This window comes from Salvelinus alpinus, chromosome 4 (genome assembly GCF_045679555.1).
Source record: "Salvelinus alpinus chromosome 4, SLU_Salpinus.1, whole genome shotgun sequence".
Classification (NCBI taxonomy): domain Eukaryota; kingdom Metazoa; phylum Chordata; class Actinopteri; order Salmoniformes; family Salmonidae; genus Salvelinus; species Salvelinus alpinus.
In genome coordinates, this window is record NC_092089.1 from 42,842,295 (window position 1) to 42,866,002 (window position 23,708).

Consider the following 23,708-nt stretch of genomic DNA (forward strand, 5'->3'; position numbering starts at 1 on the left):
CATGATGTTTAATCAGTTTCTTGATATGCCACATCTGTCAAGTAGATGGATTATGTTGGCAAAGGAGAAAAATGCTCACTAACAGCGATATAAATACATTTGTGCACAACATTTGAGAGAAATAAGCTTTTTTGTGTATAATGGACCATTTTGGGGATCTTTAATTTCAGCTCATGAAACATGGGACCAACACTTTACATTTTACATATTTTTGTTCAGTATACATGGAAAATACATTGGATTTGAAAAAAGTAATCAAGGGTGAAGGGTAGGGTGAAATTTTAACAAACTTCAACATTGAGAAACCTTGTATAAAATATGTTGAATTTGTGCCTTTAAGAAAACATCAGATCTTCAACTTTAGATCCATTATCAGAAAGAAATTATAATTATAAGAATTCTACAAAAAATAGACAATATAATAGGCCTAAGGTTTCAACCTTTGATGTAAAGAGATTTAGTGATATTGAATTTTGTTGGGTTGTCAACACAACCAAATGTCAACATTTGATGGAGATTGGATAATTCAATCTGTGCCACACTTTTGAAATACAATATATAGCCTATTAAGTTGTCACAAGTTAACAAATAATATGTTGGATTCACGTCTCCAACTCAACCAAAAATAAAAGTAGGATGACTCAGATGGAACTAAAATGTATTAAAATGCATTTAAAAAATATGTTCCAGGCCTTTATGGTAGAGTGGCCAGGTGGAAGCCACGCCTCAGTAAAAGGCACATGACAGCCCACTTGGAGTTTGCCAAAAGGTACTTAAAAGACTCTCAGACCATGAGAAACAAGATTCTCTGGTCTGATGAAACCCTGAGCGCTCAGGGCCTCTTTGACTAGAATGCCAAGCGTTACGTCTGGAGGGAACCTGGCACCATCTCTACGGTGAAGCATGCTGGTGGCAGCATCAGGCTGTGGGGATGTTTTTCAGCGGCAGGGACTGGGAAACTAGTCAGGATCGAGGGAAAGATGAACAGAGCAAAGTACAGAGAGATCCTTGATGAAAACCTGCTCCAGAGCCCTCAGGACCTCAGACTAAGGCAAAGGTTCCAACAGGACAACGACCCTGAGCACACAGCCAAGACAATGCTGGAGTGGCTTCGGGACAAGTCTCTGAATGTCCTTGAGTGGCCCAGCCAGAGCCCGGACTTGAACCCAATCGAACATCTCTGGAGAGACTTGAAAATAGCTGTGCAGCAACACTCCCCATCCAACCTGACAGAGCTTGAGAGGATCTGCAGAGAAGAATGGGAGAAACTTCCCAAATACAAGTGTGCCAAGCTTGTAGCGTCATACCCAAAAGAAGGCTGTTGTCGTTGCCAAAGGTGCTTTAACAAAGTACAGAGTTAAGGGTCTAAATACTTATGTAAATGTAATAGTTCTGTTTTTTATTAGTAATACATTTACAAAAATTCTAAAAACCCGTTTTTGCTTTATCATGATGGGGTATTGAGTGTAGATTGAAGGGATTTTTTAAATCCATTTTAGAATAAGTAAATGTAACAAAATGTGGAAAAAGTCAAGGAGTCTGAATTCTTTCCGAATGCACTGTACATATAAATGTTGATATTTGGTTGCATTTTAAACCAAAAACAATTCAATATTACTTTTGTAATACAGTAAATAGCCTAAAGTTAAGGCTATCTTACAAACTAATGTAACATTCAACCTTAAAATGAGTAACACATCCATGGCCACATTTTGAGGTTATTGTAACTATACTTCTTATGTAATCATATAAAATGTGTACAGTATGTTCAAGATAACATGCATAGGTCTTCGCAGGTCTTCACAATTGCTGTAATAATCTGTGCAGAATCTTGAACGGCCTTGATCACATACACCATGTACTTTTAATGTAATCTCAACTGCAATCCAGGTCATTTGGTTCTGCTATTATATTAAGCACAGTGATAACCCATTAAACTGTTGTATAAATAAACAAAATATCTGACATTGTATTCCAATTTGAACTTTGCTCTACTTTTAAATGGTTGAAAGTGAAGTGATAGACATTCGGGTGACAACTTAACAAAATATCAGACATTGTTTTTCCATTGGAATTAGGTTGTGCTTTTAGATGGTTGGAAGCATATTGATTAAAAAACATGAGCTGGCGCATACCCAGAATAATAGTTAGTACTGACTAACGGCGAATAAACTATAAACTATCAAAATAAACAAAGTTGCACACTTCATGAATAAACTCCCAGCAATTGAATGGGTATTTACCAACGTTTCAGCGTCACTGTGCCTTCCTCATGGAAGCATATTGATAACACATTGGAAATTCAGCTAACTTTTGGCTGTCTTTTTGAATGGGTGAATATAGGTTGTAATCTCATTGATCAACATCTCAACCAAAAACTACCCAATTATCCATGTTTTGATAAGGTGGTGTGCCCAGTGGGATACCTCTTACCAGTCATTAAATAGCATACAAATTGGATAATGTGATTTATCATACGTCTTGGATGATGTATAGTATTGTATATCTTTGTCTGAGACCAGAGCCCTTTACTATGAATCAGGTTTGAGGAGTTAGTAGGTACTGTAACTTTGGTCAACTCTGAGTTCAACTCGGGTTAACCGGTACCATGAAAGTCACTCACCTTTTAGCCAGGTAAATTTCTATGGCAACGAATCCTTCAGAACTAACCTGCTTGGGGCAGGCTAACTCAGGGCTAACTTAATGTGTCCTAAATAAGTGTCTGAGCCACTAGTTGAGGATCAATTATTTTTAAATGTGTGTGTAAAAAAAAAAGGTGAAATGTTAAAATACCGATCACATTACACATTTAGTAATGACAGCATTTGCTTTCCAAACTGTACGTTTTTTCGCGCAATTGTATTTTGAAATTTGCAAAAAGAAAACTGACAACCGTAACCAACCAATGACATATAATCCATATATGGCAGTTCCCATTCAAGTCAAGACTGGTAGCCATTGCTAGTGTATCCATGAGTTTATCTGTAAAATTGCCAGGATTAAAGATTCCAAAACCCTGCTATGGATTACATGTCTATATATGGCCACAAGGCAACAAGCTGTTCCACAGATCGAAGAAGGAGTGATAGTAGTGGGGAAAAGGTGCTTGTGCATTGATAAACACACCATTGATAAACACATTAACGATAAGTAATAAAATAAAGATAACTTTTCTTTCATTATCATTTCAGCACAAATGAAAATGTGGCACTGACCCGCCAATGGATTGATATTTCAGCATTGTCTCAATGAAGAGTTCGCCTTCAACTAGCCATGTGCGACATGCACACGCAGTTACAAGCCTGCTAGAGTTAGCGGCAGGCGGACGAGCAATATCCACCATCATACAGATGAAGCCTGACCTGGAATGTGAAGATAACTGAAGCTGGCTAGCTTTATAAAAGCCTGAGTAGATCTAGTTTGCTTCGTAGTATACCACTCAGGTTGCTTGTTGCACCATAACAACAAAGGAGAATTACGGGGAGAATTTACATGGGTGTTTTGGGAAACTTACAACAAATGTTTGGATAATTTACGTAAAAGGTTAGGAGAACTAAAAAGACAAAGTTTAGGTAAATTTACATAGCAGGTTGGTGAATTTGGTTAAGTTTAGAATAAGGGTTAGGGTTAGCTAAAATGCTACAGTTGTCCCCAACTTAACTCAAACACAACATTTGGATTGGATCCATCCTCCCTGATCCAATCTCCCTACTTTTAGTTCTGTCTAAAGTAACTAAACCATTGGTGGGTATCATACTGTAGGCCTTGGAGGTGCCCAGAAATACGTAAAGTATGTTTCGTATGGCTCTGAGGACAGGCTGCGTGGTTTGTAAAATGACCCAACAAAACCAGTTGTCTGCACCATGCACCATTCATTCACACAGCCAAGGTGCTAAACTCAGCTGGAGTAGGACAGGTGCCAAACCGCCCAAACAAACTGTAAGGCTATACTGTATATAGAAACTTTGAAACTGGTATAGAAAATACAACAAAGTGACCAAACGTGTGATCATGTTTTCAGATAGTAGGCGAACGTCAGTAAACGACATGACTAAAAGTGTTACCCTTTCAATTTATCGCTAGGTTTTCACGTGACATGAGGCGCGCACAGCGAAATTTCATTGATTGACATCTGAATATCATAAATGCCGAATTTGGGTGAGTCCATTGTAGTTTAATATTTAATCATTATTTAATAAAAGTTCAAAGAGGTAGACATTCCTGCAGAGATACACACAGGATAGGCGGACGAAGGATAGGCGGACGTGTTTCCTCAACTGCAGAGAATGTCCGAAGTTATTGGCCTTTTAAGAGGGGCACCTACATGCCTCAGTGAGCATTGCATAGTGGCCTTTGTTTGTTGTAGCAGTGGAGGCGGGGTCCATTGACCAAGCAGTGGCTATTCCGAGCGCGAGGTCCATTGTCAGAGAGCTTTTAGGAGAGGAAAGAAGTCCTGTATCTTCGGCTCTGGATAATTGCAGAATGGGTTTGGAATGCATTTAAGAAAACAGATCCAGCATATAAGGAATTCTGGACTAATAAGACCCCATCTTTCTAACTGCCTGGCGAGTTGTTGCTGATGCATTTTCACAGGCCATATCAATACATGTTCCAGAGAATGGCGACACTATATGAATGAAGATGCAATTAATCACTTGTGACTTGAGGTAAGGTTTTAAACACATTTTCATTGGTCTATATGTTTATCTTAGTTAGTGTACTTTTTTATAAAGGCTTAGACAGTGTGTGTTTGGACACACTCCTCCAAAGTCCAAACCTTTCCCCCAAAGGAAATGATGCACCTGTTATGTATCACAATATATATATATATTTATTATAATACTTTTGACAATACATTTTAGAATGTGGAAGTGTTTTTTCCATAGAAAACTTTTTTATCGCATTACTTTTTTGGTTGCCCTAAACAGATTACCCCTATGTGGCTTGGAGACCTGTTGCCCTGGTAACTGTTAGGGCTCATGTTTGTTGTGTGTGTGTGTGTATGTATGTATGTGTGTGTGTGTGTGTGTGTGTGTGTGTGTGTGTGTGTGTGTGTGTGTGTGTGTGTGTGTGTGTGTGTGTGTGTGTGTGTGTGTGTGGGTGAGAGAGAGAGAGAAATAGAGCATAAGCTCTCTTTTAGACAGTGACTAATATGCAACACTTTTGTCTTCCTCAGGTGATGTGAGTCTCAGATATATCTGAAGAGAGGGTAAACTTGGGATTGCAGCCAGATCATGAAATGTTGGTGCTTGGGGAGGCAGATTAAGTGTTAATTAACCCCTCCCAGGGCCAGGCAGGTGTGGGATGTGGTGCACTGTTGTACAATGCCCTCCCAATATTGCACTCGTCCCGGCCTCCCGGACCCAGGGTATTCCATCTTTAACAGAGGAGCTCAGAAAGGTTGTTTTTCCTCATTATTTTCTCTCCGTAAACATGTGGAAGAGCACTGTGATATGTACTTCAAAACTTTGTTCTCACTTAAAAATATATTTTCAAAATCACTTTCTACAGCACATTTTGCTACTACAATTATTAGAGATACATACTTCATATCTGTAGTACTGCCATTGGCTATATTGACCCAATTTATTCTATCTATTTGCAACATGTGGCCTGCTATGGGAGAAACCCAGGGAATTTATTCTATACAGTTGGTAAGCCTCTGCTTCCAAATGGTCCCACTGTCTGCACCTGACACTGGCTGGCTAGCTTCCACGTGGGGACCTTTGCCAACTCCACTAAGTCATTCTCTTCCCTCTGTCCTTGTGACTTCACTCTGAAAGTTCCCACATATTGGGATAGGAAGCAGTATTGCACAAACTCTGTATGGCCAGCAAGACCTAGGATGACAAATGCCTATCATATTGCATCTATTCACACCTGAGAGAGAGTTAGTCAGGATAGAGCAAAGAGAATGAATGATCCGATTGGAATCCAGCCACAGTAGTCTGGGGTCAATAGCAGGACATCTCCAGCGTAATAGAATAATGCTTAAAATACTCCATTCTAAATGGAATCCAAATAAATGTTCAAGTCTGTCCTCAGCAGGGTAACTCGTTTTGTTGTTATTACACAAGTAGAATGGGAAGAGGCTTTATTTCACTTATGTGGTAACAAAATGCTCAACTCCATTACAAGGTAAATTACAATGTAACAACATGTTAAAATACAGTGTTATTATTGAGTTATTACAGTGTTACTACACCGGCATAAGAATAACGTAATTAGGCAATGTGACACATAATATATGATATTAAATATAGCAAGTTCTGTACAATGTATATGGATTTTTTTGACTGGCTATTATGGTGGAGCAGAGAAGCAGACAGTGGAGACAGACTGGGCAGTTCAGTCAGTTGAGCCCTGGGGTCTGTCTGCTCCTGGGAGGTATGATGACAACCACAGCACTCAGCGGTTAGATACAGTTAGCACCAGTGTCACCACATACTTCACTGACTAGATGACCTTGGAACAGCAGTGCTCACTCACAGTTGCTCTTGATTTATTTGACAGTTTTTAAAAAGTAGTATCGTTCATTAGCATACTTGTTGTGTACAGAATCACAAAGGTCAAATAAACATATTTTTAAGAAATTCAATTGTTTATTCTTTTTTGTGGACAAAGATTGTGTTGCTCTTTGTTTATGCTTCTGTTTAATGAATCAGTTAAAGATGACTTCATTCATAGAAACACTTCCAATAAGGCTTCATTTCATATTCAATTACTGGGCACAAACTCAGATGTCCAGGAAAGTATACACTAGAATCCACAGAGATCCACATTTATTCAAAATAGGGACATAATTCCACTATTAAAGGCTTAACGTAATATGGCTAAATAACTGCAAGTCTACAGTCTCTTGTGACAGATCTGTATTTTGCTGCTGAGATGACATTATCTGATCATGACAGAGTTACCAGGAGTTTCATATCCAGAGGATGTACAGTATTTATCAAATTCCCATCATCCCTGTAACGTTAGCTTATGGTTTTTATTTTACAGTTAGATATTAAAACACAAAATGGAATCCATTTATTCCTATAATAGCTGTAAATACAAAAACACAAAGCAACAACAGCACTCACACCTAACGTAACAGTCAAACTCAACGGTTAACCGCTGTCATTCACACAACCACCGCTCATACAGTGAAATTGAGGGCAAGAACAGCAACTCGAACCTAAAAGTAACACAGTCCTACATACATGAATTATCATGTATACTTTCTTCCAAAGTCTCTGGTACCTTTTTGCTTTTCCAGTCTGGTATAATAACAATGTTGTAAATTGGTTCTTCTTCTTCCTTTACCACAACTCTGAAACCCCTCCCCTTTCACTCATGGGCAGACACAGTCACAAACATTTTAACAGCAGTTGGAAGTCTGTACTGAGAGGCAGTAAGAGTGTGTGTGTGTGTGTGTGTGTGTGTGTGTGTGTGTGTGTGTGAATGTGTGTGTGACTGATTTTGTGTAGATAGACAGTGCTGGACAGGTTACTCATCTATATGCCTCAGCACTCACACATCCTCGAATCCTCTCACACCTTGATGTGCAGCAGGACCTGTTTGCGATATGGGTTGAAGTCGTCTGGAACAGTGTCTAATAAACAACAGATACATGAAGCAGAACATACAAGTAAATTAGTTCACTAGCATTATGTTGTTCAATACAAGTATCGTTAGTGGTTAGTAGCAATGTGAAGAACGGAGTCTTACCGTTGCAGCGGTAGCGCAGGTTGGACCAGATGATGTTCTCTTGGGAGAAACAGAAGACCCCCAGTCGTCCGCCTCTCATGGTAGTGTCAATCACCACGCCAGAGTCAGCCACAATCTCCGTCCCCTCATATAACTTCACCCTGCCACAGAGCGCGGGACAATGCACAAATCAGGGGACTTTTATTTTCCCTTGTCATTTCTAGCCATGTTCCCTTTGGTAATTATCAAAATGAAAGTCATCCACACTGTCTTTATTTATACCACTGTCACATACCCATAACATGTGATTGTTGTGGGTAGCTGTAGTAGTTGGCATATGGTCATATAAGAGATTAGTCAAATGAAGTGCCACCAAACTAAAACCCAGTGGCAAGTAACCACAGAACTCAAAATGGGTTATTTGGATGAACAGAGAAAGAGAGACAGAGAGAGCAGGCCCAGCCCCTGTCCCAGCCGCTGCCTGAGTGAGTGCAGTGCATCGCTGCAGTGCTCCATTGACTCCTCTGCACAGCATACAAAGCAGGTGTCTCTCTGTTTGGGTCTGAATAGGGCCTCCCTGCCTCTAAAAAGACCTGTCTCTCTCTCTCCACTCTCCCCTCACTGCACCCCACTGGAGTGACCCCCCCTCCACAACCTCCACAAACTCCACCCCCCCCAACTCTCCTTTTCTCTGGCAACTTTTTTTATAATGGGCAGTGGCATGTATTCATGGATGCCAAGGGAAGCTGAGCTTCCCCCCAAAAATGGACCCCAAACAATATATACAAAATAATGTATCTTTTGCCTCTCTGTGTTTCATAAATTTCCTTCAATTCGCAACAGGCTGAATGTATCTCATCTGATCTAACGTAACAGTGCCCCTCTGTCTCAGTATGTGCAGCATATCTATCTGATGCTGTCTGGTCAGAAAGAGTATGAAATTGTTGCTGCCCATAGCATTGAATGCAAGGGAAGCCAGAAAGCATTTGGTCTCCATTGATTTTTTTTTTTTTAAATAACAGCCAATCAGTGTTGAGCTAAACTGTGTGAGCTCAACACTGAATGGTCCTGGAGCACCAAAAAAAAGGTGTCAAGGGAAGGCAGTTTGGATTTAGCTTTAGACTAATCACATCACAAGCCAAACATCATTATTGACAGAAAAAAACGTGAATTGTTGCATCTCCTTGTGTTGTTGTCTTCCGGTGGCTAGCTTGCTAAAATTGTCCCTTTCCTAAATTAGCAATGGATGGAGATAGGGATTTGGACTTGTGGTTTTACTTAATTCTCCATACTGGCCAATGATTATAACGGCGATTCTGATCCAACCATAAATTCATACATTGTGCCCCGGGTAGTATGCTGGCCTGGCGCATCGTTGCCCATGAAAGGTAGTTAGGCTAACATGCAAGCATTTTAATCAGGTAGCCTAGGACAACAAAAAGGGTGTACTATATGACAGAGTCATAAGCCGTTTAGGCAACATGAAAGAGGAGGATGGCATTGGCGTTTCTCTACAAGTAGGGTGAGTCAACATGTTTTTCTACTTATCCGCACGCAAACACACACTAATACACACAAACACACAGAAATCAGTTACATGGACAGCCACATCATATTTAGCTTACGTTGATTGGACTAAATCATTTTGGTATCTTTTAGTTGTCACTGTATTAGACTAAGCATAGGTGATTAGATGATGTTGAAATGGTGCTGGAATAGCGGAGGCAGCTCCTATTTCTTTGCAACTTGCGGAAACTTTCTGTGGTTCTAAATCCATAAACATTACCTTGCTTGAACATGCTGTAGTGTCACGTTCCTGACCTGTTTTCTGTTAGTTTTTGTATGTGTTAGTTGGTCAAGACGTGAGTTTGGGTGGGCAGTCTATGTTTTCTGTTTCTATGTTGGTTAATGGGTGACCTAATATGGTTCTCAATTAGAGGCAGGTGGTTTTCATCTCCTCTGATTGAGAATCATATTAAGGTAGGTGGTTTCACATTGTTTGTTGTGGGTGGTTGTCTCCTGTGTCTGTGTCTATGTCTATGTTGCACCATACGGGACTGTTTCGTTCGTTCGTCATTTTGTGTAGTCATTTTCCTGTTCGTGAGTTCTTCGTGTTTCATGTAAGTTCGTCGTCCAGGTCTGTCTACTCCGTTTGTTGTTTTGTTAGTTTCAAGTGAAGTTCGTGTTTTCGTGTTTTCTTTAATAAATAATGTCATATCAAGACGCTGCATTTTGGTTCAATCCCTGCTCCTCCTCTTCGGATGAAGAGGAGGAGGAACGCCGTTACATGTAGGTCATGTAACTGTTTGTTACATGCAATATGTTTTGTGGACTTCACCGGACAGATGTTGCTCTCCAGTTTTGTAATGAAACAAATATGTCGTTGAATTTATTCTGCCACTGTGTCTTCTTATTGTATATATATCACAGTGTCAAGACAGGCTATAGAGCAAATAAAGCAATTATCACAACACATAGGTTATATAATGTCTTTTTGTTCTGGCTTGGCTTCCCCGGTGATTTTACCCACGCATCTCTACTGATAATGGGCCAGAAATGTAAGGGTTTTGAGAGATGCTCAAACACAGGTATTGGTTCAAATTAATGTGTCTTTTGAAAATGTCTAGCTGATGCTTTGTTGAGCACAATGTGGTATTTATGCCACCCAATAAAGCTGGTTTCTTAAACTATTTGCATAAGCAATATGTTCCTCGGACATGACGTCTGATTCAAGATATTCTCTTTCACTCTTAGAATTTGACAATCTGCTTGAGATTTTTCCTTATTCTGCTATGTGAGTCTGCCTCTAGTCAGACTCCCTCACACTTGTTTATCTTTCTGTTTCTTTCTCTGTCTTTGATACTCTCCCTGCTCTCTCCCTCTCTCGCTTTCTCCCCTCACCCCCCCTTCTTTCTCTCTCTCGCTCTCTCTCTGTCTCTCTCAGACCCACCACTCTACAGTAGTTTCCTCTGGATCTGCATATGAACGGGCGCTCAGCAAATTCTTGCCAAGGATTTGGTTGACATGGCAACGGGGACAATAGAGGGCCAGGGGGCCCGGTCTCTCTGTAAAAGTCACAAAGAGGTTTAGGAGGGAAAAATATGGAGTATATATTGGTGAATAGCCACCCAGTCCACCAAACTGCCACCAGCCATCTTTCTTTTTCTTTTTTTATCATCCAAGCCAAGGCAGTGTAAACTCCCTCTAGTGGTCAACAGTGGTCACACAGACGTGTACCACAACAGTGTCCTGTTCAGTGAGGATGAGCTCAGCTTCAAGTTCAAAGCCATCGAACCCATCTGCCCCCGAGTAAGTAAAAAACAATGGAATTCTGATACATAGTTAAGCAGGTACTAAATGACTTCAGATCATAAATTCTATTGACAATAAAACAGTTACTGAACATCTGATACAACTAGAAAGTAGTAGATTAAAATAAAATAAAAAGAATAAAGAACTAAGAGAGAAAGAGGGGTGTGGCCTACCTGATGTATCCCACCTGGGGCCTGTGGCTGAGCTGCCAGCGGTAAGACGTCTTGTCTCTCCAGCCCACATTCCGTGGGTCCGACCACAGCAGCTTCACCTCCTCGTTGGTGTCCCCTGTGTGCCACAGGGCATTACGCAGGTACTCACCAGGCCCTGTACGGGACTTCACTGCCTGGAGGGGGACAAGAGAGAGAGAGAGTTTTTTGCATATTCTGAACCCTGTAGTAGATACTTTTTCCATTATTATATTTCACTGGATAACAATCAAAGGTTTTTACAATGTCTCTCTACCACAACATGCTTTGAAAACTGTTGTACTGTTTAAAGAAGCAATAAAACTGGCCTTCTTTAGACTAGTTGAGTATCGTGAGCATCAGCATTTGTGGGTTCGATTACAGGCTCAAAATGTCCAGAAACAAAGAACTTTCTTCTGAAACTCATCAGTCTATTCCTGTTCTGAGAAATGAAGGCTATTCCATGCGAGAAAATGACAAGAAACTGAAGATCTCGTACAACGCTGTGTACTACTCCCTTCATAGAACAGCGCAAGCTGGCTCTAACCAGAATAGAGTGGGAAGCCCCAGTACACAACTGAGCAAGAGGACAAGTACATTAGAGTGTCTAGTTTGAGAAACAGACGCCTCACAAGTCCTCAACTGGCAGCTTCATTAAATAGTACCCACAAAACACCAGTCTCAACGTCAACAGTGAAGTGGCTGCTCCGGGATGCTGACCTTCTAGCCTTAATTTCTCAGAACAAGAATAGACTGACGAGTTTCAGAAGAAAGGTATTTGTTTCTGGACATTTTGAGCCTGTAATCGAACCCACAAATGCTGATGCTCCAGATACTCAACTAGACTAAAGAAGGCAGGGTTTTATTGCTTCTTTAATCAGAACAACAGTTTTCAGCTGTGCTAAAATAATTGCAAAAGGGTTTTCTAATGATCAATTAGCCTTTTAAAATGATAAACTTGGATTAGCTAACACAACATGCCATTGGAAAACAGGAGTGATGGTTGCTGATAATGGGCCTCTGTACACCTATGTAGATATTCCATAAAGAAATCTGCAGTTTCCAGCTACAATAGTCATTTACAACATTAACATGTCTACACTGTATTTCTGATCAATTTGATGTTATTTTACTGGACAAAACATTTGCTTTTCTTTCAAAAACAAGGACATTTCGAAGTGACCCCAAACTTTTGAACGGGGGTGTATATCCAACAGCAGAGTCTGTCTGAAGGTGATTCTCAGGAAGTGTCCCGATTCAGCCAAGTTTCTTATCAGTAGCACCACCTATAGGCTGCTGTGTTTGTGTCCCATCACTCACTTTGAGCTGCAGGCCAGGTTGGGCCACGGCCCTGAAGGGTGTCGACTGCCAGTAGGTCTGCTCTGTCTGTTTCCACATCACCACGTAGAAGGAAGAGGAGTCCTGGTAGCCGAAGATGAAGCCTGCATAGTCGTCGTCCGTCACCGTGTTGATGTGGAAGGTGCCCTCAAAGTCCACCCCGTTGAACGCTGTGTAGCCTGGGGGAGGTTATTGCGTTGAGTCAGGTCAATTCAGTTCATTGGAATTTAAAAATATACAGTACCAGTCAAACATTTGGACACACCTACTCATTCAAGGGTTTTTCTTTATTTTTTACTATTTTCTACATTGTAGAATAATAATGGAAACATCAAAACTATGAAATAACACATGTGGAATCATGTAGTAAGCAAAAGTGTGTTAAACAAATCAAAATATATTTTATATTTGAGATTCTTCAAAGTAGCCACCCTTTGCCTTGATGACAGCTTTGCACACTCTTGGCATTCTTTCAACCAGCTTCATGAGGTAGTCACCTGGAATGCATTTCAATTAGCAGGTGGGCCTTGTTAAAAGTTAATTTGTGGAATTTCTTTCCTTCTTAATGCGTTTGAGCCAATCAGGTAGTGGTGGTATACAGAAGATAGCCCTTTTTGGTAAAAGACCAAGTCCATATTATGGCAAGAACAGCTCAAATAAGCAAAGAGAAATGACAGTCTATCGTTACTTTAAGACATGAAGGTCAGTCAATGCGTAAACTTTCAAGAACTTTGAAAGTTTCTTCAAGTGCAGTTGCAAAAACCATCAAGCGCTATGATGAAACTGACTCTCATGAGGACTGCCACAGGAAAAAAAGACCCAGAATTACCTCTTCTGCAGAGGATAAGTTCATTAGAGGAGACTACTAAAGGAGACTAATAAGAATAATAGACTTGCTTGGGCCAAGAAACATGAGCAATGAACATTAGACAGGTGGAAATGTGTCCTTTGGTCTGATGAGTCCAAATTTGAGATGTTTGGTTCCAACCACAATCTCTGCATGTGTGGTTCCCACCGTGAAGCATGGAAGAGGAGGTGTGATGGTGTGGGGGTGCTTTGCTGGTGACACTGTCAGTGATTTATTTAGAATTCAAGGCACACTTAACCAGCATGGCTAACACAGCATTCTGCAGAGATACGCCATCCCATCTGGTTTGCGCTTAGTGGGACTATCATTTGTTTTTCAACAGGACAATGGCCCAACACACCTCCAGGCTGTGTAAGGACTATTTTACCAAGAAGGAGAGTGATGGAGTGCTGCATCAGATGACCTGGCCTCCACAATCACCCGACCTAAACCCAATTGAGATGGTTTGGGATGAGTTAGACCGCAGAGTGAAGGAAAAGCAGCCAACAAGTGCTCAGCATATGTGGTAAATCCTTCAAGACTGTTGGAAAAGCATTCCAGGTGAAGCTGGTTGAGAATGCCCTTGAATGAGTAGGTGTGTCCAAACTTTTGACTGGTACTGAATATATTTCTTTCCAGCACCTTTTCAATACACAGCTATACTCAAATCACTGTGTTGGCCAGAATTTGAGCAATTCTATTTAGAATGCATCACAGGACCAGGACAAAAAGTAACAAACAACATAACCCATAACATCAACATACCCACAGCTAAACCAGGATCACTGTTCATGGTCTGAACTATTTCCATGCCCTGCAATAAAAGAGGATTCGCTAATATTAGAATCCGTATCCACAATGAATCATACACCTAATTTTAGAGTATTCCATAAGAGCGTGACAAATATGCACAATGCAATTTACCATGCTTTAGTCTGTAGTCAATGCACTAGCATAGGCCTATTTATAATAACCAGTAGGTAGGAGGATAACCTTACTAAAGGGATATTTCAGCCTACAATCAAAGTTGTTCATGTGTTGAGCCAAAGAGGGAGGTCAAGGGTCACCTGATTGAGCACCACCCAATTGGGATCGATCTGGGCATCGCCCTCTGGATCCAGAATGACTGTCTGATAGGCTCTGAAGTCTGTCAGTGTGACCTCTGAACTCTCAGGGCACACATCAATCAGATCCCAGACTGAATCGTTGTCAAAGTCGTTCTCACACACGTCGCCCACCCCGTTACCTGGGAGAGGAGAGGGAGATGGCCATAGTAAGACAGAGGGGCACTTTTGAAGCATGTAGCAATGCAAAGGTAAAAAAATAAGCTAAAACTTGAACATTGAACTATCCCTTTAACGGTTGGTTACTGTTAAAGGGATAGTTCACTGTTCAAGTTTTAGTAACGGTTGGTTACTGTTAGAATCTTTCTGGTTGGGGTTGGTGATAAGTCTGCAGTTGTCTTGAATGTCTGGGATCCCGTCATTGTCATCGTCATCGTCACAGTCATCCCCAAGGCCATCGTTGTCCGAGTCCAGCTGGGAGCTGTTGGGATGGTCAGGGCAGTTGTCCCTGGAGTCCTGGTGACCGTCCCCATCCCTGGAACACACATAGACACATTGGAATTCAGTTCAACTCCTAGGATGGGATTTAATTCAAGGAGTGCTCTAGCGCAGTTCACTAGACAACCGACAATGTGCCTTAGGCATTTTAAACAACGTTCATGGTAAATGCTGCACATGTCGGCTCAATCGTAAATTACCTTTTAAAATCCAGTATAGTGCGCTGCCCTATAACGCGCCTTGTATTGAATCCTGGCCCAAGTCATGTTATGTTCACTTATTTTGTTTGTACCGAAATAGTTAGTGTTTTTTGATCACCTAGAAAAACACCATCAGGAAGTTCTAACAACTGCAGCACAAAAACAAGCCCCAGCAGGTGTGTGTGTCTACTTGTAAATCCCAGCAGGTGTAAAGTGAGTGTGTGTTTTTGTGAATATGAGTGCAGCAGGTGCATGTATGTGTGTGTTAGCTACAGCAGGTGTAGCGCTGTGTGACAGCTGTAGCAGTGTGAGTGCAGTTTGTGTGTGTTTGTGTGCGGGCGTGCGTGCGTGCATGTTTAAATCAGAGACTCACGTGTCCTGGTCAGTGTCACACACATCCCCCACCAGGTCATTGTCAATGTCCGTCTAGGGGGAGAGGGTCAGAATAAACCAAAGACAAGACAAATGAGCAGCCTAAACCCCTATTCAGCGGGTGAATATCTTCTGTAGATCCACATTTTGGGAATTGGGGGTGTGTGAAGGTTATTTCACCTGCATGGGGTTGCTGATCTCAGGGCAGCTGTCACAGGCGTCTCCTACCCCGTCTCCGTCCCTGTCTGTCTGCATGGGGTTGGGGACCTTGGGGCAGTTGTCCAGCACATTGGGGATACCTGAACACCAGGGTAAGACAGGGGGGAGACATGAGGGCCATCACCAAGTTGCTTAGATTTACTATGTTAACAATGAGTGTAATGCCAACTTCAACGGCGGCTCACAAAAAGGTCTCCCGGACATCTTGCCGTTTATGCGTGAGTGAGTGTGTGAGTGGAAGTGTGAGTGTGTGCGCACGTGTCTGTGTGAATACACACCATCTCCATCTATGTCATTGTCACAGGCGTCTCCTTGCCCGTTGCTGTCCGTATCCTTCTGGTCAATGTTAGGGACATTGGGACAGTTGTCACAGGCGTCACCGAAAGAGTCTGTGTCTGAGTTCTGCTGATCTTTGTTGGGTTCTAGTCGACAGTTATCCTGCAAAATATAACAGTTATGGTCATGAGAAAAAATGAGAAACAATGACTTACAATCATACAAGTTATATTATCACACACATACACCCAGATACAATTACCACAGAGGGTCTGAGATGGAAACACACACACCTCCACATTCTTGATGCCGTCCCCATCTGCGTCCTCGTCACACTGGTCTCCGATGCCATCGTTGTCTGCGTCCTCCTGGCCTGAGTTGGGTGTGTAAACACAGTTGTCCTGTTTACAGTGCTTGTCATTGTCCATACAGGGTAGAGAGCGGTCTGGGTATCCATCAATGTCTGTATCTGTGCCACAAGTGTTCCCGTTACCGGCCCAGCCAATGTTGCACTGGCGAATGGAAGAAAAGAGAGCATTTTAAAACAAACCTACAATACATCTATAACAGGGGTGGGCAATTCCAGTCCTTGAGAGCCTGATTGGTGTCACAGTTTTGTCCCAGCTCCAGCTAACACACCTGACTCCAATAGTCACCTAATCATGATCTTCAGTTTAAAATGCAATTTGATTAATCAGCTGTGTTTGCTAGGGATGGAGAAAAAGTGTGACACCAATCAGGCCCTCGAGGACTGGAGTTGCCCAGCCAAGATCTATAAAGTAGTATTTAGAGTTTGGCAGTATAGGGCAGTGTGGCTCCTCTTTTCCTGTCCAGGATGGCAAAGGTAGTAAAAGACCACTGTTGCTTACCGCACAGGACACCTCTCCGTTCCTCTCTATAATGCAGTGGGCGTTGGCATCACAGGGGTTAAAGCTGAGTGTGGCACAGGACCTACGGGGCACGCAGCCCACTGTCTGGTTCCCCAAGTAACCCACCTTACAGCCACCACACCTGAACGAGCCCTGGGAGAGATGGAGAGAAGGAGAGGTAGGAGAGAGAGAGGAGGAGGGTGGAGAGAGAAAGAGAGAAGGAGAGGTGGGAAAGAGAGAAGGAGAGGTGGGAGAGAGAGAGGAGGATGGTGGAGAGAGAAAGAGAGATGGGGGAGAGAGAGGAGGAGGGTGGAGAGAGAAAGAGAGATGGGGGAGAGAGAGGAGGGTGGAGAGAGAAAGAGAGATGGGAGAGAGAGAGGAGGAGGGTGGAGAGAGAAGGAGAGGTGGGAGAGAGAGAGAGGAGGAGGGTGGAGAGAGAAAGAGAGAAGGAGAGGTGGGAGAGAGAGAGGAGGAGGGTGGAGAGAGAAAGAGAGGTGGGGGAGAGAGAGGAGGAAGGGAGAGAGAAAGAGAGATGGGGGAGAGAGAGGAGGAGGGTGGAGAGAGAAAGAGAGATGGGGGAGAGAGAGGAGGAGGGTGGAGAGAGAAAGAGAGATGGGGAGAGAGAGGAGGAGGGTGGAGAGAGAAAGAGAGATGGGGGAGAGAGAGGAGGAGGGTGGAGAGAGAAAGAGAGATGGGGGAGAGAGAGGAGGAGGGTGGAGAGAGAAAGAGAGATGGGAGAGAGAGAGGAGGAGGGTGGAGAGAGAAAGAAAGATGGGGAGAGAGAGGAGGAGGGTGGAGAGAGAAAGAGAGGTGGGGGAGAGAGAGGAGGAAGGGAGAGAGAAAGAGAGATGGGGGAGAGAGAGGAGGAGGGTGGAGAGAGAAAGAGAGATGGGGGAGAGAGAGGAGGAGGGTGGAGAGAGAAAGAGAGATGGGGGAGAGAGAGGAGGAGGGTGGAGAGAGAAAGAGAGATGGGGGAGAGAGAGGAGGAGGGTGGAGAGAGAAAGAGAGATGGGGAGAGAGAGGAGGAGGGTGGAGAGAGAAAGAGAGATGGGGGAGAGAGAGGAGGAGGGTGGAGAGAGAAAGAGAGATGGGGGAGAGAGAGGAGGAGGGTGGAGAGAGAAAGAGAGATGGGAGAGAGAGAGGAGGAGGGTGGAGAGAGAAAGAGAGAAGGGGAGAGAGAGGAGGAGGGTGGAGAGAGAAAGAGAGATGGGGGAGAGAGAGGAGGAGGGTGGAGAGAGAAAGAGAGATGGGGGAGAGAGAGGAGGAGGGTGGAGAGAGAAAGAGAGATGGGGAGAGAGAGGAGGAGGGTGGAGAGAGAAAGAGAGATGGGGGAGAGAGAGGAGGAGGGTGGAGAGAGAAAGAGAGATGGGGGAGAGAGAGGAGGAGGGTGGAGAGAGAAAGAGAGATGGGAGAGAGAGAGGAGGAGGGTGGAGAGAGAAAGAGAGAAGGGGAGAGAGAGGAGGAGGGTGGAGAGAGAAAGAGAGAAGGAGAGGTGGGAGAGAGAGAGGAGGAGGGTGGAGAGAGAAAGAGAGAAGGAGAGGTGGGAGAGAGAGGAGGAGGGTGGAGAGAGAAAGAGAGGTGGGGGAGAGAGAGGAGGAAGGGAGAGAGAAAGCAAGATGGGGGAGAGAGAGGAGGAGGGTGGAGAGAGAAAGAGAGATGGGGGAGAGAGAGGAGGAGGGTGGAGAGAGAAAGAGAGATGGGGAGAGAGAGGAGGAGGGTGGAGAGAGAAAGAGAGATGGGGGAGAGAGAGGTGGAGGATGGAGAGAGAAAGAGAGATGGGGGAGAGAGAGGAGGAGGGTGGAGAGAGAAAGAGAGATGGGGAGAGAGAGGAGGAGGGTGGAGAGAGAAAGAGAGATGGGGGAGAGAGAGGAGGAGGGTGGAGAGAGAAAGAGAGATGGGGGAGAGAGAGGAGGAGGGTGGAGAGAGAAAGAGAGATGGGAGAGAGAGAGGAGGAGGGTGGAGAGAGAAAGAGAGAAGGAGAGGTGGGAGAGAGAGAGGAGGAGGGTGGAGAGAGAAAGAGAGATGGGGAGAGAGAGGAGGAGGGTGGAGAGAGAAAGAGAGATGGGGGAGAGAGAGGAGGAGGGTGGAGAGAGAAAGAGAGATGGGGAGAGAGAGGAGGAGGGTGGAGAGAGAAAGAGAGATGGGGGAGAGAGAGGTGGAGGATGGAGAGAGAAAGAGAGATGGGGGAGAGAGAGGAGGAAGGGAGAGAGAACAGCTTTACTACACAGCGGCTCTAGAGTACTCTCATATGATCACAAGAGGGCGATGTCTTGTTGTGAAGATTTGACGCTGTACATACATTGTAATAAACATCTTCACATTGGAAAAGGGTTCTACTTACGATGGTGTTGGTACACATGGAGTGGGGCACACAGGCGTTGGCAACTTCAATACACTCATCGATGTCTACACACTCCTGTAGACAAAACCACAGCAAGGTGTGTGAGGAAGAAAAAAGACAATAGGGAATTATGGATTATGTCAATAAGGAAAAAAGTGATTGTGTGTGTGTGTGTGTGTGTGTGTGTGTGTGTGTGTGTGTGTGTGTGTGTGTGTGTGTGTGTGTGTGTGTGTGTGTGTACCTGCTTGTGGTGCTTGGCGTACTCCAGTCCGACCCCAAAGACGGGTGGGCCCCAGAGACCAGGGGGGCAGAGCTCACAGCTGAAACCCTTCACTGTGTTTATACACGCACCTGGAGAGTAGCAGGGCTGGGCTATGGAACACTGAGACAAATTAGAGAGACAGAGAATAGAAATAGAGAGAGAACAGAGAAAGTGGGGGAGACGAGAGAGAAATAGACAGAGATAAGTGGTACAGTAGGGGCTCTTTGAAATAAGAGCCGTGCTGAGTACTTGAAGTGACTGTCTATTTTGACAACAGCTCAGCTGTCACCCTAAAAGCCTTGTCAATTCACATTTCATTCAACTGTGAGCTTGAGGCAGTGTAAAAACCACAATTTAAAACTCGGCCAGGCTAATTTCCATTTCCTGTCTGTTATTGTGTTATACCTCGTCAATGTCCTGGCAGTGGGTTCCGTTGCCCATCATGCCCTCTGGGCAGGGACCACAGCGGTACCCTGGGTAGTCAAAGGTCTCCATGCAGGACACACCCTTAAAACAGGGGTTGGGGGAGCAGGGGGAACGAGGGTCGTGGAAGCCTGGAGGTCAACACACCGTTGGTTTAGGTTTTGTTGTGTATTTAAGAGCAAGACAAGAACAGGGAACAGGAGGGATGGGTCAAATTTTCCACACATATAGTTTTTTCCCCCATGGCCGTTCACTCACCACACACTTGGCACTCCAGAATGGTGTTCCTAATCAGGGACATCTCCTTCACCTGGAGAAGGAGAGGACATCAGTGAAAATGCACAATCACATACAGTATGCAGACACACATACATGCTGCATGCATACACTTGTACAAACCCACACACACACACACACAACCCACCTGCTCTCTGATGTCCTCTCGCAGCTCTCCTAGGATCTGGTTAAAGATGATTAGCTGACCAATCAGAGCCTTAGTGTGGTCACCTGACATACAATACCCACAGAATGCCAAATCATTGTCAAGTAAAGTCAACACACATTTCCATAAGACATTGATTCCACTGTATACTAGAAAAGAGACATTTGGATACACTCACCTAGAATGGAGTTCACTTCTGCAGTTGCACCGACTGTAAGAAGAGGAAAAGGACTTTAGGTTGAAACATGTTCAGGATACACATCTGATTAACTTTTTTCATAACAGACTTCATCTTGGAAAGTCATATATGGATTTTGGACACACCTGTGTTGTAGACTGATGAATCCCCCTGGAATGGACAGTCTGTCAGGGCACCTGCTTTGGCCACACTGCCCCCTAGAGCCATTTTGAGGGACTCCACAGCGCCCTGTAATGGGAGAAGCTTGGATCACACCATGCTGTGGTTGAAGCTGCTATGATATTATATGATTTGATATGACAGCTGTTGCTATGGTTAAAGGTAGTCAAAGAGGACCACCTCTCAATTCGACTCTCAAAAGTCGCCTCCACTCCCCGTCTGCTCCACTTCATCTACACTGATGTGAAAGACCTTGACAGGTGAAAGCTAATTTCCAGTAGGCATCCACCATATTGCTTTACCCAGTGTTTTCAAATAAGTGCAGATTGAGGATAGGAGACGAGGAGAGCAAGCCACGTTGGGCTATTGAGATGAAGCCCTGGCCCCTAGCTAAAGGGGCATGGGATTTACTTGAGACTTAGTGTCAGACTCAGTGCTCCTTGTCACCTGTAGCCTTGCGTAGGCCTTGAAGCCATTACGAATCTCCACCTTCTCCGCAGAGAGAGGGACCAATGGAGGGAGGCCCTGGCTGGAGTCAGCCAATCGACAATTGACGTAGAGCTCCAGGTGTAGGTTGTCTCTGCGCAGGCCTCCAACCCGGAGAATAATGGAGTGTGTGCGACCATCAGCCAGGTTTGCGCTCTGGAGGTTCACTGTGTGAATTTTGCCATCCTCCCTCACGTAACGCACCAGAGCTATGAGAGAGGGTAACAGGGGGAGGGGGAAAAAATTATGGATTTACTGAACAAGGAAAGGTAACTAATAACAACAAAAGAAGAACAATGAGAGAAAAGTCAAACAGATACAAAAAAGGTGGGTGGAAAAAGGGAAACTTAATGGACAGATTGATATTCATGTGAACACTTTTAAATACTAAAGGTGGTTTGAAACTGAGTTAGTTGAATGCTCCGTCACAGAGAAACTGGGAAATAGTTAATTCTGGTTTAGTCAGTGGGTGAGAGTGAAGTACCTTTATTGATCTTTCCCATGATGGCCAGCTCCAGGTACTTCTTGTTCTTCTCTTTGCTGTAAAGGCCCAGCAGCACCCCTCCCATCTTGGGAGGCAGGCGGAATGTGGACACGATGTAGATGTCACTGAGCACACTCATGGCACCTGTCACCTTCTCCACCGCAGACACACTGGTCTTGGAGTCCAGGGTTAGCATGTCAATGACTGGAGAGGGGGTGGGGAGAGAGCGATAATGAAAGAGAGACTGACAGAGAGAGATAATGAAGAGAGAGGGTATCTATCTACCATTTTCCCTGATCAAAGGCTCTCATCCAGTCCCATGATGACGCTTCACCTTTGACCCTTGCCCAGGTATATGAGGACACCTGTTGAGTGACTAGTTGACATCTCTGAAGCAACATCTAACTTAACAATAGCAAATCTGACTCTTATTATAACCACATCCCTTATGAAGACTTCTTAAGAAACAAGTTTTACAAGTTATTTTATTTCACTAATAAATAGTCCCCATCTACAGTTTAAATGTTTGTTTAATAGGCAGATAGTACAGTGTTATAACATTGAAGGTACAAATACATAGTACATTTCAACTATTTTCTTACACATATTTTTCTATTTAATTTCTCTTCCTATGACTATGAATTTCTCTCTGTATTTATTGTCTTTCCTAGACTGTGCACCAATACAGAATAAATTTACTTCCATCAATTTTAGCAGTGGTATTCCTGAACATTATCACAGAGAACTTCATAATGCCAAAAGTCAAAGCCCATGCTGACACATTGTTGGATATTAAAACCCAGGGGAAAACAAAAGAGAGAGGAATAAAAGGAGCAGGACTCCTGGCTGCTTTCTAGCTCTTAGTAAGAAGGCTTTCCCCTTCCTCCTTCCTCTCTCTGCCTCTCTCTCTCTCTTGCTATTATTTCTGACACTTCTTCACCCGTTCACACACTGGTTTGGACAATGAGGTTTGGCAATGATCAGGATTTCTGCCACAAACAGGCTGTGAGCACTCAGGGGAGAAAGAGGGGAATAAGGGGGAAAGTCAGCCAAGGAAGTCAGAAAATAGTTGGCCTAGCACTTTCTCTGTTCCTGTATATGTCATAAAGAATACAAGTGGAGGAGACGATCAGTTATGACATGTGGAAGGAAAAAACTGGTCATCTCAACAAAAAAAAGAAAAGAGAGAGGAAATATGAATGATCAATTAGAAATAATATTAAATATTATTCGTGTATGAAATGGAAAATAAATAACCTAATTAACCAGCAGTGAAACATGACCAACATAACCAAGATGAATGAGAAAACAGATGATAGAAAGCAGCCTATAGAGATAAAACAGCACATTTCAAGCCATAAAGGTGAGAGAAAAACGTTGCGCCCTGTGTGTGGAGTGTTTTACGCTCGACTTGGAAATTGTTATAGGGCTCGCACACACTTCTAAAACTACAGTTTTAACTCATATATTCAGGGTTATAATAACCATCTCGCGTTTATGTGTGTCTATGGCAGAACAAAGTGAAGTCCAGACCAAAAACTGTCTGCATCAATTAATTTCGAAAACACACTTCCACCTCATTTAATTTGATGATTCACAAAATACGCACTACTATGAGTGAGTTAGTATTATTTGTATTACCTTGCATATCTTGCTTATCCATTGGCTCACATGTTGCAATGAATAGAAATGTGGATAGAGCCAGAAAAGTTGGCACATCGCGCCTCGCACCCATGTCCCAAGAAACGGTGCGGGAAAGTTGACACGAAAGTCAACAGGAGTAAATAACTATCCGCCAAGAGTCCAGTTTGATGTTTATGAATGGAGCTTTATTTCAAAGTGAAAAATATAAGTCTGCAGGGTGAGTTGACCGCAGAATGTAGGTTCAAGAGCCGTTACAAATGTCGACTGGCTTCCTACAGGCGCGCTCCGGCCAAGTACCTCGTTCGCGCAGAGTGGATGTGACAGTGAGCGAGGGAGTTCATTCGCCTGCTATAACCTGAGGCGTGCGGGGTGTCCAACTTTCTCAATTCTCAT

General features: G+C 43.5%; 1 protein-coding gene and 1 long non-coding RNA gene across 3 annotated transcripts; one reads left to right on the forward strand and one right to left on the reverse strand.

Moving 5' to 3' along the window:
- The first annotated feature begins 4,422 nt into the window (after window positions 1-4,422).
- LOC139573587 (uncharacterized) lies at window positions 4,423-6,593 on the forward strand. Its single transcript, XR_011674629.1, has 2 exons — window positions 4,423-4,667; window positions 5,177-6,593. It is a non-coding gene; the product is annotated as an uncharacterized lncRNA (long non-coding RNA).
- Window positions 6,581-23,555, reverse strand: LOC139573586 (thrombospondin-3a-like). Of its 2 annotated transcripts, XR_011674628.1 has the most exons (23): window positions 23,313-23,555; window positions 21,672-21,875; window positions 21,149-21,396; window positions 20,668-20,770; window positions 20,522-20,554; window positions 20,326-20,408; window positions 20,160-20,211; window positions 19,884-20,032; window positions 19,458-19,598; window positions 19,217-19,291; window positions 16,876-17,028; window positions 16,300-16,518; window positions 16,009-16,168; window positions 15,692-15,810; window positions 15,513-15,565; window positions 14,795-14,976; window positions 14,445-14,623; window positions 14,143-14,191; window positions 12,513-12,709; window positions 11,178-11,350; window positions 7,714-7,853; window positions 7,433-7,597; window positions 7,312-7,402 (listed from the first exon to the last, which is right to left on the reverse strand). XR_011674628.1 is itself a non-coding variant. In XM_071397215.1 (22 exons), the coding sequence occupies exons 1-22, from the start codon at window positions 23,404-23,406 to the stop codon at window positions 7,536-7,538; spliced, it is 2,868 nt and encodes a 955-aa protein (XP_071253316.1). In that variant the 5' UTR covers window positions 23,407-23,555; the 3' UTR covers window positions 6,581-7,535. The 2 variants fall into 2 exon arrangements, 1 of the variants encoding a protein (XP_071253316.1); XM_071397215.1 differs by having other exon boundaries at window positions 6,581-7,597.
- Window positions 23,556-23,708: the final 153 nt, after the last annotated feature.

Excerpts from the sequence above, each read along its gene's own strand:
- LOC139573586 (XM_071397215.1), bottom strand. The coding sequence starts at position 23,406 with ATGGGTGCGAGGCGCGATGTGCCAACTTTTCTGGCTCTATCCACATTT. Across the intron at positions 15,566-15,691 it reads AGATCAGCAACCCCATGCAG|ACGGACATTGACAATGACCT; the intron begins GTGAAATAACCT and ends CTCTCCCCCTAG. Across the intron at positions 11,351-12,512 it reads AACCTGGCCTGCAGCTCAAA|GCAGTGAAGTCCCGTACAGG; the intron begins GTGAGTGATGGG and ends GTCCCCCTCCAG.